The 14,957-nt window shown below is 42.2% G+C and overlaps 1 protein-coding gene across 1 annotated transcript in view; it reads right to left on the bottom strand.

The window, feature by feature from the left end:
- The window catches only part of EPB41L4A (erythrocyte membrane protein band 4.1 like 4A), a 265,318-nt gene that overhangs the window by 118,535 nt on the left and 131,826 nt on the right, over positions 1-14,957 (bottom strand). Inside the window, 1 exon segment of the mRNA XM_070462355.1 lies at positions 3,812-3,863. Within this exon segment, the coding sequence (XP_070318456.1) occupies positions 3,812-3,863 (52 nt within the window).

The raw sequence follows: 14,957 nt of genomic DNA, 5'->3' as shown, positions 1-14,957 counted from the left end.
TTAATGAAACCATTAGGGAAAACAGTATGGAAGTTCCTCAGAAAGTTAAAGCCAGAGCTACCATATAAGCCAACAATCCCACTACTAGGTGTTTATCCAAAGGAAATAAAATCAGGATCTCCAAGAGATGTATGCACCCCCAAATTCACTGCACTCCTACCACTATCTATTGCAAAAAGTACTCCCTAAAGTCAGCAAAAAGCTAGAAACAATTTAAATGCTCAGCAGCAGGTAGACTCCCTGGAGAAGGAAATGGCAACCCACTCCAGTATTCTTGCCTGGAGAATCCCATGGACAGAGGAGCCTGGTGGACTACAGTCCATGGGGTCGCAAAGAGTCAGACACGACTGAGCAACTAACATACATACATACATAGCAGGTAGACTATTTAAGTCAACCACAGGACATATACATGGTACTGTGCAACTGTTTAAGTGAGCAGTCTCTGATACAGTATAACAGACATACAGTGTATTTTCATTTTTAACTAAGTAAATAAAGTCACAAATTTAGAAGCCAGGGAGAGGAAGTCACATAGAACAACATGTAACCAAGTCATAATACATTTATAATATATAGGTGATGTTATTATTTATTATTATTATGACACACACATGCTATGGCACACAGAAGACAACCAACTAGCATCCTACCTCTCTCCCCTAGCCTATGCCTTCCTGTATAAGGCCCTCCTTATGTTGGAGCTTTTACAGAAACTAAATTTTAAAAGAAACTTTGTTATAATTTATCACTAGAGTTGATTCCATATGTTCAATTTCTATGTGTACTTATCACTGTGTTTTTATTTCTGACAAATATAACTTCACCCCTGAACACAGATGTCAAGGAGGCACCGATTATTAAATATTCAGAAGAGCTAGGAAGTCCATCCTCTGCTAATCTGTGTGTGTCAATCAGGCTCTGTGTTACTGGGCCGATGGGTCTGCCTGTGCCTGCAGGCCACAAGGGTTCACATATCTGGGGATGGGAGGAACACAGATCCCAGGGACGGGGGATCCCGGTGGGCTACCGTCTATGGGGTCGCAGAGTCGGACACGACTAAAGTGACTTAGCAGCAGCAGTAGCAGTAGTTTAGTGCCTGCTGGCAACTACTGCAGACAAGCTCTCAGGGAAAAGAATCATACACCTTCAGAGTAAACAAAGTAAATACTTCATACACACATCACCGTTCTGTAGATCAACTGAAGGCTAAAGAAATGGAAATTCTGGAGCAAGGATATGTGTACCCAGGTATTTTTCAGCTTCTTAATCTGAAACTGACTATAAAAATCAGGTGCCAATGAAGCAAATTCCTAGATTATTATCTTGATCTATGTCATTCCTAGATTATTATCTTGATCTCTGTCTCTCCAGGTCTATCTTAAAGAAATCATTTACGTAAAGTAGGTTAATAATGTTTTACTCTAGTAAAATAGAAGCCAAAAACCGGCTTCTATCTACCTCTAATCTACCTTCTGTGAAGACTGATTTCAAGGCCTTTAATGATAATAGCCTCCCTTTAGCTCAGGATATCTAAATCAAAACCTACCAATAAGAATTCTGGTAACTAGCAAACATTCTGTCATTTTTACAGATACTACTTCTGACTTATCTGCTGGAGATGTGAGAGGCATTCTCCTTCATTAATTATCAAACTATCTTAAAAAATAAAAAATTATGTGTTATTCAATTGTATACAGCTGCTAAGTCGCTTCAGTTGTGTCCGACTCTGTGCGACCCAATGGATGGCAGCCCACCAGGCTCCATCGCCCCTGGGACTCCCCAAGCAGGAACTCTGGAGCGGGCGCCGTTCCCTCCTCCAGTCAATTGTAGTACCAGTGTTTTATTCTCCCTGTACACCAAGTTTCTGACAGGATGACATTCATTCAGGATGAGAAAGTTATAACTGCATTACAGATTATAGTTATTAAAAACACAATATTTCATACAATGGAAAGAAATAGATACTTCAAATGCTCTTAAAGGAACACTTGAATAAGATACCTTAAATCAAATAATTTACATTTTTCTCCACATTTGCATAGAAATCTGTCTTAAAATACTAAAATTTTTCTAATTTTTAAACTAGTATTTTTTAAGTAAGTGGTTGAAATGGACAAGAATTTGTTGTATTTATTATTCTACCTGAATCTTTTGGAAAAGTGCAGATTTCTAGATCCTGAGGGATGAGGCTTGTTAAACTGGAGCATCTACCATTCATACCAGGCTACCTCATAGAAGTTATCTGCATTCACATCTAATCACATGGACCTCCTGCTTCCTCTCAGCCTTCAGCAGGCAGTCTGCTCACTCAGGAAGCACGTGGAATGAAAAGTCAGAAGGTCAGGGCTTTGGTCATCCCTCCAATACCGAGCAGCTTCTCATCCATGGCAGGTCGCAAACCCTTTCTGATTAGCACTTACTCTTGAGTAGGCTGAGGAGGCAGAACCTGATGGCTAAGGTATATATTTTGAGGGTGCTTTGTCATCTCATAGCCCACCAGCCCCATCTCTGAAACCTGTTGCCCATTCTCATCCAGAATGCTGGCCCCTACCAGCTGTGTTTGTACTGACCTTGGAAAAGCCCAGACACAGCTGAGTGAACTGAAGGGAGCTACTAATGCCAACTGGCCAAACACCCTCCCAAGAGTTTGGAGCTGCAATTCAAAGACAGACAGTTCGCCTCTGCTTGTGGCTAGAGCTATAACTTGGAAACTGTGGAGCTTTCCGCCACAGACACGGAGGGACAAAAAGAGCTAGACCACAGAGAGCAACAAAAATGATGCTGGTGTTCAGAGAAATGGTACGTGCTGAGTTCCTGACAATTTTGCAGTTCTTCTTTCCCAATTCCTTCCAGAGGCACAGCTCTGTCCTGCCCGTGGGGTCCACAGGACACCATGTGACCCATATGACCCCACGGAATGAGTCAGCACACAGGAAAAGTACAGACTCAGACTGGAGTAAGAAAGGCCAGAAGAATCCTCTAGGTCTTATCAGCAACAATTCAGCAAAATAGCTTAATGACACGGTTTCAGTTTGAGAAGACAAAAAAGTTTCAGAAATGGTTAGTGGTGATGGCTGCAAACCAGTGTGAGTGTATTTAGCGCTGCTGAACTGTACACTCCAAAATGGTTAACTTGGTACATCTTATGTTATACATTTTACTAATAATTTTAATAATAAATATGATTTTAAAATAACTACTCTTCTACATACTTAAGGGCTGCAAGTGTGTGGGCATGTGTATATTCATAAATAAAAATTTGAGTCATGAAAATTAATGTTAATGAATATAACATTAATTAGATTTCTGAGTCAATTAGTAGGACTCATACTGATAAAGTCAAAACCAAAATAGATGGATCCTTTCTGAACTCATAGCAATCCTTCAAGTTATGAGGGCACTCCTTAATTATTGAGCCGGTAAATAATGTGAAGGGCAATACCATTCTTTAACACAAGAAACTCAAACCCTTTAATATATCCAGTGCCCACTTACTTTTCAAATCATTGCCTCTCTGCTTTTTCTGTCTGAAGAGGAAATTTCAAAAACAATGGAAAAGTCACAGGCAGAAGTCCAGGTCAGGTGCCCCCAGAAGCCAAATTCAATACTCACATCTCCTCAGAGTCCCTATCCACACAAATCTAATCAGAGTCTGCAGAGACCAAGCAATGTATAAACACCCATTTCCATATTCTAGCACTGAGGTGCTAATATTCACACCTTTGGTCTTAAAGCCATTTCTGCACTCATCTAATCATGGATATTACATCATTTTCAAATTTCAACAAAATTAAAATCAAATACCTACTGTTGATCAGTTCTTTGTGTTCAGACAGGGTTTTTGCAGGATCCAGCCAATACTGGTGTGAGGAAAAAAAGAGTAATTGCAGAAATTAGTTGTATTTCATTGGCCTTCTCTTCAAGAATATTTGCAAAATGTTATTTTTTAAATTACATTTAAATAATAAGTAAAACATTTGATTTATGATATATACACACAAACATACATAAGAATTTTCTGCTGCTTGAACATTAAAAGAGAAATGATGTCAGTGTTTGGAGAGAAGCAGGGAAGAGAACCAGCACATGCTGGGCTCTCAGTTGAATTCTCGTGTTGGTTATAAGATCAGTAACATCAAGATGATAATTAGTGAGTTTCTTACTGTTTTTGGCTGCAGAGAATGCCGCCCAAATCTCTTTCCAGCATCCCCACAGAACTCCACTAGAGACATGTCTCTCCCTAAAATCTTCTCTGTTCATTTCCAGTCCCATCCCTGGCAAGTATCTCTGCCAGGAGTAGGGAAGAAAGCAATCTAATCAAATCCTCAGTAAGTATCCAGGAGAAGAGGCCCAGTTCAGTGGGTGAGGGTACATACAAGTCCCAGAGCAGACCCATTTGTATTCCATCCTCTCTCCCTTCATTCAGCAACATGTAACTTGCAACCAGTTACTGGACATCTTGGGGCTTCCCAGGTGGCGCTAGTGGTAAAGAATTGTGAGAGTCACTCAGTCATGTCTGACTCTTTATGACTCCGTGGACTACAAAGTCCATGGAATTCTCCAGGCCAGAACACTGGAGTAAGCAGCCTTTCCCTTCTCCAGGGAATCTTCCCAACCCAGGGATCGAACCCAGGTCTCCCGCATTGCAGGTGGATTCTTTACCAGCTGAGCCACTAAGGGAAGCGTGAGTACTGGAGTGGGTAGCCTATCCCTTCTCCAGAGGATCTTCCCGACCCAGGAATTGAACTGGGGTCTCCTGCACTGCAGGCAGATTCTTTACCAACTGAGCTATCAGGGAAGCCCAGTGGTAAAGAACCTGCCTGCCAATTCAGGAGACATGGGTCTGATCCCTGGGTTGGGAAGATCCCCTGGAGGAGAGCGTGGCACCCACTTCAGTATTCTTGCCTGGAGAGTTCCATGGACAGAGGAGACTGGTGGGCTACAATCCATAGAATCACAAAGAGTCGGACATACTGAAGAGACTTAGCACGCATGCAAGCACTGGACATCTCTTTCTGAACCTTCTTCACAGGCTTGCTGGAAGGATTAAATCAATTACATCACGCAGAGTCTTTATAATAGCCCCTGGCTCACACTAAGTATGCAACACATCCTCGTGATGATTATCATTAAGGTGTGAAGGTCATTCTTAATAAGTATCATTAGCCAGTCTAAGATACTTGCTTATTAACTCAAATTAATCTTTGGAGGACAGAATTTTAGACAGTAACGGGAGAATTTGGGGCCCTGTCGAGAGGCCTTCCTTTAAATCTCACCTTTGTGAAATAAAATCACTGAAAGAAAAAGAAACAAACCTGCCTCATCTGGAGGAAGAGCAGAGGAGGAATAAACCAAGTACAAAGCGGGCAGAAGCAGCCAGAGTTCCCACAGAGGGACACAGTCAAAGGGACTCCAGCGCCGGTTAAGTCAGGGCAGTGAGCAAGGTGGAACCTTTACCGTACTCTTCTTGCCAAATGTTGGTGGTTCCAAGGGCCAAGCTAACCAGTTTCCACAGTTTGCATTTTATCATGTTGCTGGATGACGAAGGGGCAACTCTCACAGCATGGAGGTAGGAGCTGGTCCAACCTGAACCACTTTATTCCTAGCACTCTTGTGTTTGTCCAGTGAAAACATGCACTCTCTCTTGACTAACCTCCATCAGGAATAACAAACCACAAAAGGAGCCTCAGAGAACCTCTTTGCCCAGCACCCCTTTTCCTGCCCCTCCACAAGGGCAGAAATGCTCACTCTGCTGTGTAACAGTACCAGTAATTATAAATAGTTATTATAATATTTCATATAATCCCCTTACCTTTTATTCCTATTTATATATAATAAAAATCATTTATCCTAAATGAGTATCATAATCATTTTATTACAGATTTTATCACAATACTTAACTCTATTCATGTATACATAATCCTCACTATTTGCCACTTACAAAGCTGTTTCAAATTTTCCTACTTTTTCAAAAGGTAATCAGTATAAATAAATCTGATTACCCATCACCTTTGTGAAATAAAATCACTGAAGAAAAAGAAGCCTTCTGCCTCATCTTATATATTTGACAAACATGTATGCTAGCCATCAATATAAAGGGTTTCCCTGGTGGCTCAGATGGTAAAGCATCTGCCTGCAGTGCAGGAGACCCGGGTTCGATTCCTGGGTCAGGAAGATCCCCTGGAGAAGGGAGTGGCAACCCACTCCAGTATTCTTGCCTGGAGAATCCCACAGACAGAGGAGCCTGGCGGGCTACAGTCCATAGGGTCGCAGAGAGTCGGACACGAGCTAGCGACTAACACACATAGACATCAATATAAACGGGTAGCAACTTATAACACATGATCATCATCCCACTCTTATCATGTCTTAATTTTTAAAGGTCTAGAAAAACTTACTTTTAACGCAAGGTATTTGAAGAAGTGGTCATAATCAGTGAACTGCTTCTGGAGTCCACATTGACTAAAGATGTGGCTTTGGTGTTAAAAAATAAATGGTTCCCAGGGAAACACTGATTCATTCAAATAGAGTAAAAATCAATCCAAATGCTCAGCTATGTGTTGGACACAGAGCAGACCTTCTCCCCTAGATAAAGCTGCTTCGTACAAAATGGAAACATTAAGTGGGTAGACTGTTTCTTGCCAATCATGTGAAACAAAAAGGTTTGACTCTCCCTGGATTTTTCAAATAAGATAAAACAGAGGAAAACACACACAACCATAAACACCTGCATAGGTTTCTATTGCTGCCATAACAAGTTGTCATAAACAACTTTACACCACCACCCATTTATTCTCCCCAAGGCCTGTAGAGGTTTCTTTGCTCCAGGTTTCACAGGACAAAAAACAGGATGTCAGCTGGCTGGGGTTCTGGAGGGTTATTTGGCAAGGAGACCCTACCCACAGGAGCACTTTTGGAAGGAGACTTAGGAGTTGAGCCATGAGAGGCTTTCCCAGTTTTCTCCAGATGTCAAGGCATATATAATACTAGGCCTTAATTTTAGGCCTTATACTTCTCTGACAAAGGTCTGTCCAACATCCACTGGATCATCGAAAAAGCAAGAGAGTTCCAGAAAAACATCTACTTCTGCTTTATTGACTATGCCAAAGCATTTGACTATGGACCACAACAAACTGTGCAAAATTCTTCAACAGATGGGAATACCCGACCACCTTACCTGCCTCCTGAGAAATGTGTATGCAGGTCAAGAATCAACAGTTAGAACTGCACATGTAACAACAGACTGGTTCCAAACTGGGAAAGAAGTATGTCACCCTACTTATTTAACTTATATGCAGAGTACATTATGGGAAATGCTGGACTGGATGAAGCACAACCTAGAATCAAGATTGCCAGGAGAAATATCAATAACCTCAGATATGCAGATAACACCACCCTTATGGTAGAAAGTGAAGAAGAATTAAAGAGCCTCTTGAGGAAAGTGAAAGAAGAGAATGAAAAAGTTGGATTAAAACTCAACATTCAGAAAACTAAGATCATGGCATATTGGTCCCATCACTTCAAGGCAAAAAGATGAGAAACAGTGACAGACTGTATTTTGGGGGCTCCAAAAACACTACAGCCATGAAATTAAAAGACTCTTGCTCCTTGAAAGAAAAGTTATGACCCACCTAGACAGCATATTAAAAAGCAGAGCCATTACTTTGCCAACAAAGATCCGTCTAGTCAAAGGTATGGTTTTTCCAGTAGCCATGTACGGATGTGAGAGTTAGACAACCAAGAAAGCTGAGCGCCAAAGAATTGATGCTTTCGAACTGTGGTGTTGGAGAAGACGCTTGAGAGGCCCTTGGACTGCAAGGAGATCAAACCAGTCCATCCTAAAGCAAATCAGTCCTGAATATTCATTGGAAGGACTTATTTGAAGTTGAAATCCCAATACTTTGGCCACCTGATGTGAAGAATTAACTCACTGGAAAAGACCCTGATGCTGAAAAGATTGAAGGCAGGAGGAGAAGGGGACCACAGAGGATGAGATGGTTGGATGGCATCACCGACTCGATGGACAGGGACACGACTGAGTGACTGAACTGACACTATACTAAGTGCTTCGGGCAAAAAGGAGGGAGGGCAGAGGCCTGTGGTCTTACTACTCCGTCTAATCTCATCTCAAAACTAGTAAAAAGAAATTGCAAGAGAGTTTCTTAATCTGTCCTTCTAACAACATCATCCCCCCCAAAACAAACTTCACAAACACAACTCCTCAAACCAAATCTTTGTTTCTTTGTTTGTTCTTCCCTCCAGAATGACTTTCAGGCATTAAAAAGCCAGAGAAAGAAAACAGGAAGGAAACTTTAAGCTAAATGTAATAGGAAAGACTGGTTAACCTATTAAAAATTTTCAAATTAATGGTAATCTGTACACTTTTAAAATAAATCTTTCCTTGTGAAGTGAAAAAGCAAAATGGTCTAAGAGAACTTAGAAATTACAATTTTGCAGCAAAAAAGGGAAGAGTCAAGACTCAGCCAAAGGCTGCCCACTGCCATTAAATTTGCTCAGTATACATCCATACGCAGATATGTGGCATTTGATCCAAAGAGAACCTGGGATTACAGAAGTCAGACGGTGATAAATGCCCCAGAACACGCATAACAAACATGAGCCACCAGCTTCCATAAGCTAGCATCTTAAAATGTAAAACCCACTTACACTCAACCAAGGTAAAGCAACGACCTTGGAACCAAAGCAGCTGTACTATGACGGCACTTGTCACCACACATTATCAACAAGAGATCAAACATAGCACATGTGTGGTCACCATGAAACACAGCAAGCAGCTGCTCCATAACCAGTGAGAAAAAAGGGCAGAGAATTTGCTAAGAACACAGCATTCCAGTTTCAGCTTTAGGGTCTACATTCGAATATTCACCTATATCCAGAATGGATGTAGGCTCTAAAATTGGGATAACATTCATTCACTCAACATTTATGGAATGCCCACTCCATATATTCTCTATACGTCATGTCAAATCTTGCCCTGAGGATTGCAGTGAAACACGAATGACTGAGAGCTTTCCCTAACCGTGAGACACGCACAGCCTAGCAGACACACAGACAGAATCACTGATACGGTGTAACATGGTGAAACCATCATCTGTGTAAGATGAATACATGTAAGACAAATGCAAAAAGAAAAGGGGCTCTTCAAGGTTAAGCACAGGGAGGCATCACTGAAGAGAAAATCTTTGGACAGTGTGCTTACAAATAAAACTTTCCCAAAACACAGAAATGGAGACAGAGCCCTAAGTTTTTACAGAAGTCCTATCTAACAGCTCAACTGCTCTTAAAGCTGATGGGTCTATTTTTAAGTGACAACACAGAACAAGATACTCCAAGTCCTTTACAACTGAGGACTTACTGAAGTCAGTGCCATCTGATAGCTTATAACTATGCAGTTAAAAAAACAATGTTCCTGAGACTTACCTGGTGGTGCAGTGGCTAAGACTGCATGTTCCCAACACAGGGGCCCTAGGTTCAAGCCCTGGGCGGGGAGCTAGATCCTGCATACCACAACTAAGACCTGGCACAGGCAAATAAATAAATAAACATTTTTTAAAAAAAGAAAAAGAAATGTGTTTCTAAAGGACATCCAGAAAGAAAAAAAAAAAGTGGCCCATTCCGTCTTTCTGTCTGTGCTGAGTGGGGGAAGAAAGAGGAAGGGAGGCCGAGCAGGGTCCACTGCAACGCTGGGCTACCAGACAGCTTTCCTGGACTGCACTTGCTACCTAGGCAGTCAAGAGGAAAGTCTGCCCCATCTCTCTCGTCCTCGCTCAACAGGCAAGTAAGCAGCTCATTCTCTAAGAAAACCTCACTCACTCTCCCCCTTCCCTTCCCCCACCTCCTCTTGCTCACTTATTGCAAACATATCCTATAGTTCTGTATATCTTCCTAAGCTGAACTGGATCCTATTCAGGAGGAAGATGAAGTGACAGCTAACCAAGACAGACCCTGCTGTCTCATCCTGATTTCTACAGTGGGCTTCCTAACACAAGAGCACAGTAAGAGACCACGATCCCAATGTGCTGCGCTGAGCTTAGTCGGCCAGTCACGTCCGACTCTGCGACCCCGTGGACTGGAGCCCGCCAGGCTCCTCTGTGTAATCCCAATACCCAGTCACTGGGGACTGGAGATGACAGCCCTCCTCGGCAACGGCTCTTTGCCAGAGTGCAAGAGTCCAACAGTCAGAGGGTCTGACCTCTTCAGTCCTGTCGATCTTAATAACAGCATTTATGCAACCCAAAGAAAAATGACAGATGGGCTCAAGTTCCTTACTACTCTCACAGTCGTGGCTAAATGCCCGAGCATCTTTTCACCCACCTTGGCTGATCATGTCTCAATTTCATCAATTTCCTAGGTAACAGTCTCTGAATTGTATTTTAAAACTCTAACACTGTCCAGTAAATCAATATCCTAACCTTCAAAAGATATATATTAAACTCAGGATCCAACCTTTCATTTGACAGCTGTTCTTTTGGAGTCTCCTAGAGTTCTAATAGAATAAAGTGTAGAACATTTTAGATAATGCATGGACAAGATGGAGTAAAAAGAACGTTGCTACATCTTATTTCACACTGAGTATAATACTGACTCTTCTTTGGAGAATTTAAGAATACCACAATGGTATTTAATAATGTTTCCTGTAGATCCAAAAAAAGGCTTTAAAGCACACAGCCTGTATCAATATAACAAAATAACTTCTTGATCTAAGGGAGTATGAAGAGTTGGCAATCTGTAAGTGACAATGGCACCAAAAAGATCTAAAACAATGACACTGCAAGTCATTCCTGGACTTGACTTAATTTGCATATACATTGCCAAAAATCCAGGGCTGCGACAATGGCCATTTGGCTTTTTCCATGCCCATTTCCCAATGTCCCTATACAGACACATCTCAGGCCCTCTAAGCAACATTCACAGGACTGATTTTAACTTGCTCCTTGGTATCCATCACAGCAGCCTTGGAACCTCAGGTAAAACCACCGTTACAGAGCTACTCATAGCGGGGACGGAAGCCAGGACTTGTCATTAAGCCATCATGAGGGGATGGGGAGCGGGATGGGCCAGTGCATTACTGGGACGTACTTTTCAACAAAGTGGATTCTATTGCACCATCTGACTACTCAAGAAGTGTCACTGGCCCCAGAAACAATTCCTCAGTTCTTTCCCACGGACCCTGGCACCAACTAAGGCTTAGAGAACTAACAACAGTAACAGCTAACACCTACTAAATACTTATCATGTGCCAGGCATTATTGAAGACTTTACATGTTCACTTATTTAGTCCCTTTAATTATGAATTAGAAACTACAAAAATTACCCTCTGACAAATGAGGGAACTGATTAAACAACTTGCCCCAAAATACAGAATAACAGACCCAAGGAACTGAACTTCCTTTTACTTTAGATTTGAACCAAGCCACTCTTCAAGAATACTGTCTGAACAGGAATGCAAAACTTCAATTTCAAGATTCATACACTGGACTACCCAACTTCTTTTTTCCCAGCTCACTCCCTCACATATTCTGACTCCACCAGGATACAACTCACTTCCTACTACCTTTGCATAGTCTTTCCTCCCTCTTCCCATGCACATCCTCACTTTGCTCATGATTCATTATCTTTGTTCACTCACAATTGTCCTCAGTTCCCCTGCACAATCTTCCCTCCATATATCCACTGGAAAAAAACAAACACACACCTGTCAACTCTCCGCCTTCTCCGTGCCAGCACCTGAGAGGCTGACTGTAACTGCAGACTCAAATTACACAACCATAGATGGGCTCACTTTAAAGTCATTATTAGGAACCACCGACACCCCCCAGAATCCTACTACGTATTATTCTTTCACTTGCCTGGATAACTGCCCCATATTTTCTCTTCCCCCTTTCTCACTCTCAGCTGATGACCCTTCTTATTTCACTGAGAAAACTGAAGTCTTCGGTGAGAACACGTATGCCTTCTCACAACATCTCCCAGCCTGTCTGCATCCGGCTGGCCCTGCCTCCTCTGCTATTGCTGTGGGGGATGGCCATGCTCCACTGAAGCCCACACCTCCCCCCTTTTCAGGAACATGGGCCCAGCAATTTTGTGCTCTCTTGCTTGCACCATCAAAGCTTCCCTTCCCACAGACTCACTCCTGCCCAAATACATGATTTTATTTCTCCCATATTGAAACACACACACACACACACACACACACACACACACACACACACACACTTTTGAGCCCATATCTGCCCATTTTACTTCCGTACTTTAAAACAAATCTCTGGTGGGCAAGGGAGTTCTATATTCTACTCCCTCTCACCACATCGCTGCCCCCCACCCCTGCCCGGCCGCCACTTAGTAGTGATTTGCTGGACGTATCCCCTCTATACCCAGCAGTGTCCTATCTACTTTGGGATTTGCAGAGACGGAATTTAGGAGACGTAACACATGGACCATTAACAAAAAAATCTTAGAATTTACTTTGAGATTTAATAACTGTGTGTGTGCTCACTCATTCAGTCGTGTCCGATTCTTTGCAACCCCATGGACTGTAGCCCGCCAGGCTCCTCTGCCCATGGAACTTTCCAGGCAAGAATACTGGAGTGGGTTGCCATTTCCTCCTCCAGGGGATCTTCCTGACCCAGGGATCAAACTCACATCTCTTGCATCTCCTGCACTGGCAGGTGGATTCTTTGCCACTATACCACCTGGCAAGCCCCTTTAACATCTGCAGCTTGCATTTACTGACTTACCATATGTCTGGAACTATTTAAGCCCATTTCTGGATTAATTATGTCATTTAAGTAGTTCAACTGAAAAGGTTCAAGTAGAACAGAAGTTTGACTTTTCCTCACATCAGGGTACTGGGCAGATGAATTAGTTGATAGGGCTTGTTATGAGTTGACGAATGTGAATTCATTTCCCAAATTATAAAATGCCATATGGACTTAAGGGAAGTGTTTGGAATTTCATGTAGGCCAGGGGTTTAATTTGGAGAGTAGACTCAGATTAGTGAACACTTAGGGGGGAAAAAAAAGTGTGGAGCTTGGATTATGAGTCCCTATTTATAGATGGGGTATTTCAGTCTCTGAAAGGCCTAGTGATATATTCAAGATCATACTGCAAATGAGTTAGGGAATCATTAAAGTTTCCTGACGCTGGGTCCAGTACCTTAAGGGTATGGAAAACTTTAATTTGTAATCTGAAAAAAAGAAAAATGAAACCAATGGTATTTTACATTGCATACCTACTATGTGCCAATCATTGTACTAGATGTTTTGCATATTATTTTTTCATGTTAACCTTTTGACAACCTTATAAGAAAAGTACTTGTATCCCCATCTTACAGGTGGAGACACAGTAGTGGCCTACAGTTCCACAATGGGTCAATTAGGAAACAGAGATTCAAACTCAAACATGCCTGTGTCCAAAATACATTCCATCTCCACTCTATCACTATGCCTTCACTCAAGCGGAATAAATCTGCTACATGAGTTATTCTCCAGTATTCATTCTTTATTTTTCCCAAATTTGATCATAACTGCTTATTCAAAGGCTGAGCTGCCCACAGCCTCTTGAGAACCCACTCTAGTACCAGCAGCCATTGTTAACCCTAATGACAGGTGCAGGGTTGTCACCCACTGTCTTGAAATACCTTTGTCATGTGCCTTCTCCCTCCGGCCTTTCTTCCTACTTCACTGATCACAACTTCACAGCCTCCTCTATTGGGTGTTCACTATCTCCTTAACCAGGAAAGGCTGGATTGTCCTGAGCTCACACCTTATAACCAGGCTCCTGGCTTTATCTATACATGACACCTCTCGAACACATAGCCAGATCAGAATTGCCCCCAAAGCCAACTTAACTTCCTACTTAAATGCCTATTAGAATCTTTAAACTTTACATGTTCAAAGAGGAAATGATGATTCTACTCCCTTCCAGAAAAACCTGTTCTCCTGTAGTCTTTCCCATCTCAGTAAATGATACAAAACTCTTTCACTTGTTCCAGTCAAAGCCTCTTTACCATCTATCTCTTCTGTCAATCTGCAAATACTGCTGGCTTGCGTTAAAATACAAATAGAATCTGACAAATTCTTACCGCTCCCAGAGCCAAGCAGTCATCACCATTCACCTGCATTTCTTAACTCCTTTAATGGTACCGCAGGTTCTACCTCAGCATTTAGAGGAATGCTTAAAAATGCAGATCAGATCAGTTTACTCTTCTCCACATCCTCCAGTTGTTTCCTTTCTTACTCAAATTAAAATCCAAAGTCCTTATGATGATCTGTAAGGCCCCACCTGACCTGGCCCCACTCCTGTCACTTTCCATTGTATGTTTTGATGATGAGGTGGCAGGAAGGACCTTAAGGAAAGTATTAGTGGAAGCCTTAGGGCCCCGACGCGTGAGTGCGTATGAAGTCGCTCAGTTACGTCTGCCTCTGTGACCCCATGGACTGTAGCCCACCAGGCTCCTCTGGTCATGGGATTCTCCAGGCAAAAAATACTGGAGTGGGTTGCCATGCCTTCCTTCAGGGGATCTTCCTGACCCAGGGATCGAACCTGCCTCTCTTAAGTCTCCTGCATTGGCAGATGGTTTCTTAACCATTAGCACCACCTCGGAAGCCCCCAAGGGGGGCTAAAGGAAAGCAAAGAGAAACCTGTTGAAAGCAGGAAGAAAGACCTGACTCTTCAGGAAGAAAGTTGAGCAATGCTGTTGCCTGGGGCATCACGGAAAATAAAAGATGCACCTATTGAACTGGATGATCCAGACAAAGAAATTTCCAGGCAGACTGGAGAAAGTCTTGACTGACTTCTTTTGCTCCCTATAATTAAAGCTAAGAGGAAAGAGATATGCTAAAAACTGACTGTGAAATATCAACCAGGACATAACAGGTTTGAAAATAAATTTCTTTCACTTTTAGACTTATCAAATGGCAAATGATGCTACA

Source organism: Odocoileus virginianus, unplaced genomic scaffold (genome assembly GCF_023699985.2).
Source record: "Odocoileus virginianus isolate 20LAN1187 ecotype Illinois unplaced genomic scaffold, Ovbor_1.2 Unplaced_Scaffold_3, whole genome shotgun sequence".
Taxonomy (NCBI): Eukaryota; Metazoa; Chordata; class Mammalia; order Artiodactyla; family Cervidae; genus Odocoileus; species Odocoileus virginianus.
The sequence above is the reverse complement of the archived record's forward strand: the minus strand, read 5'-3'. Positions and strand labels throughout refer to the sequence as shown.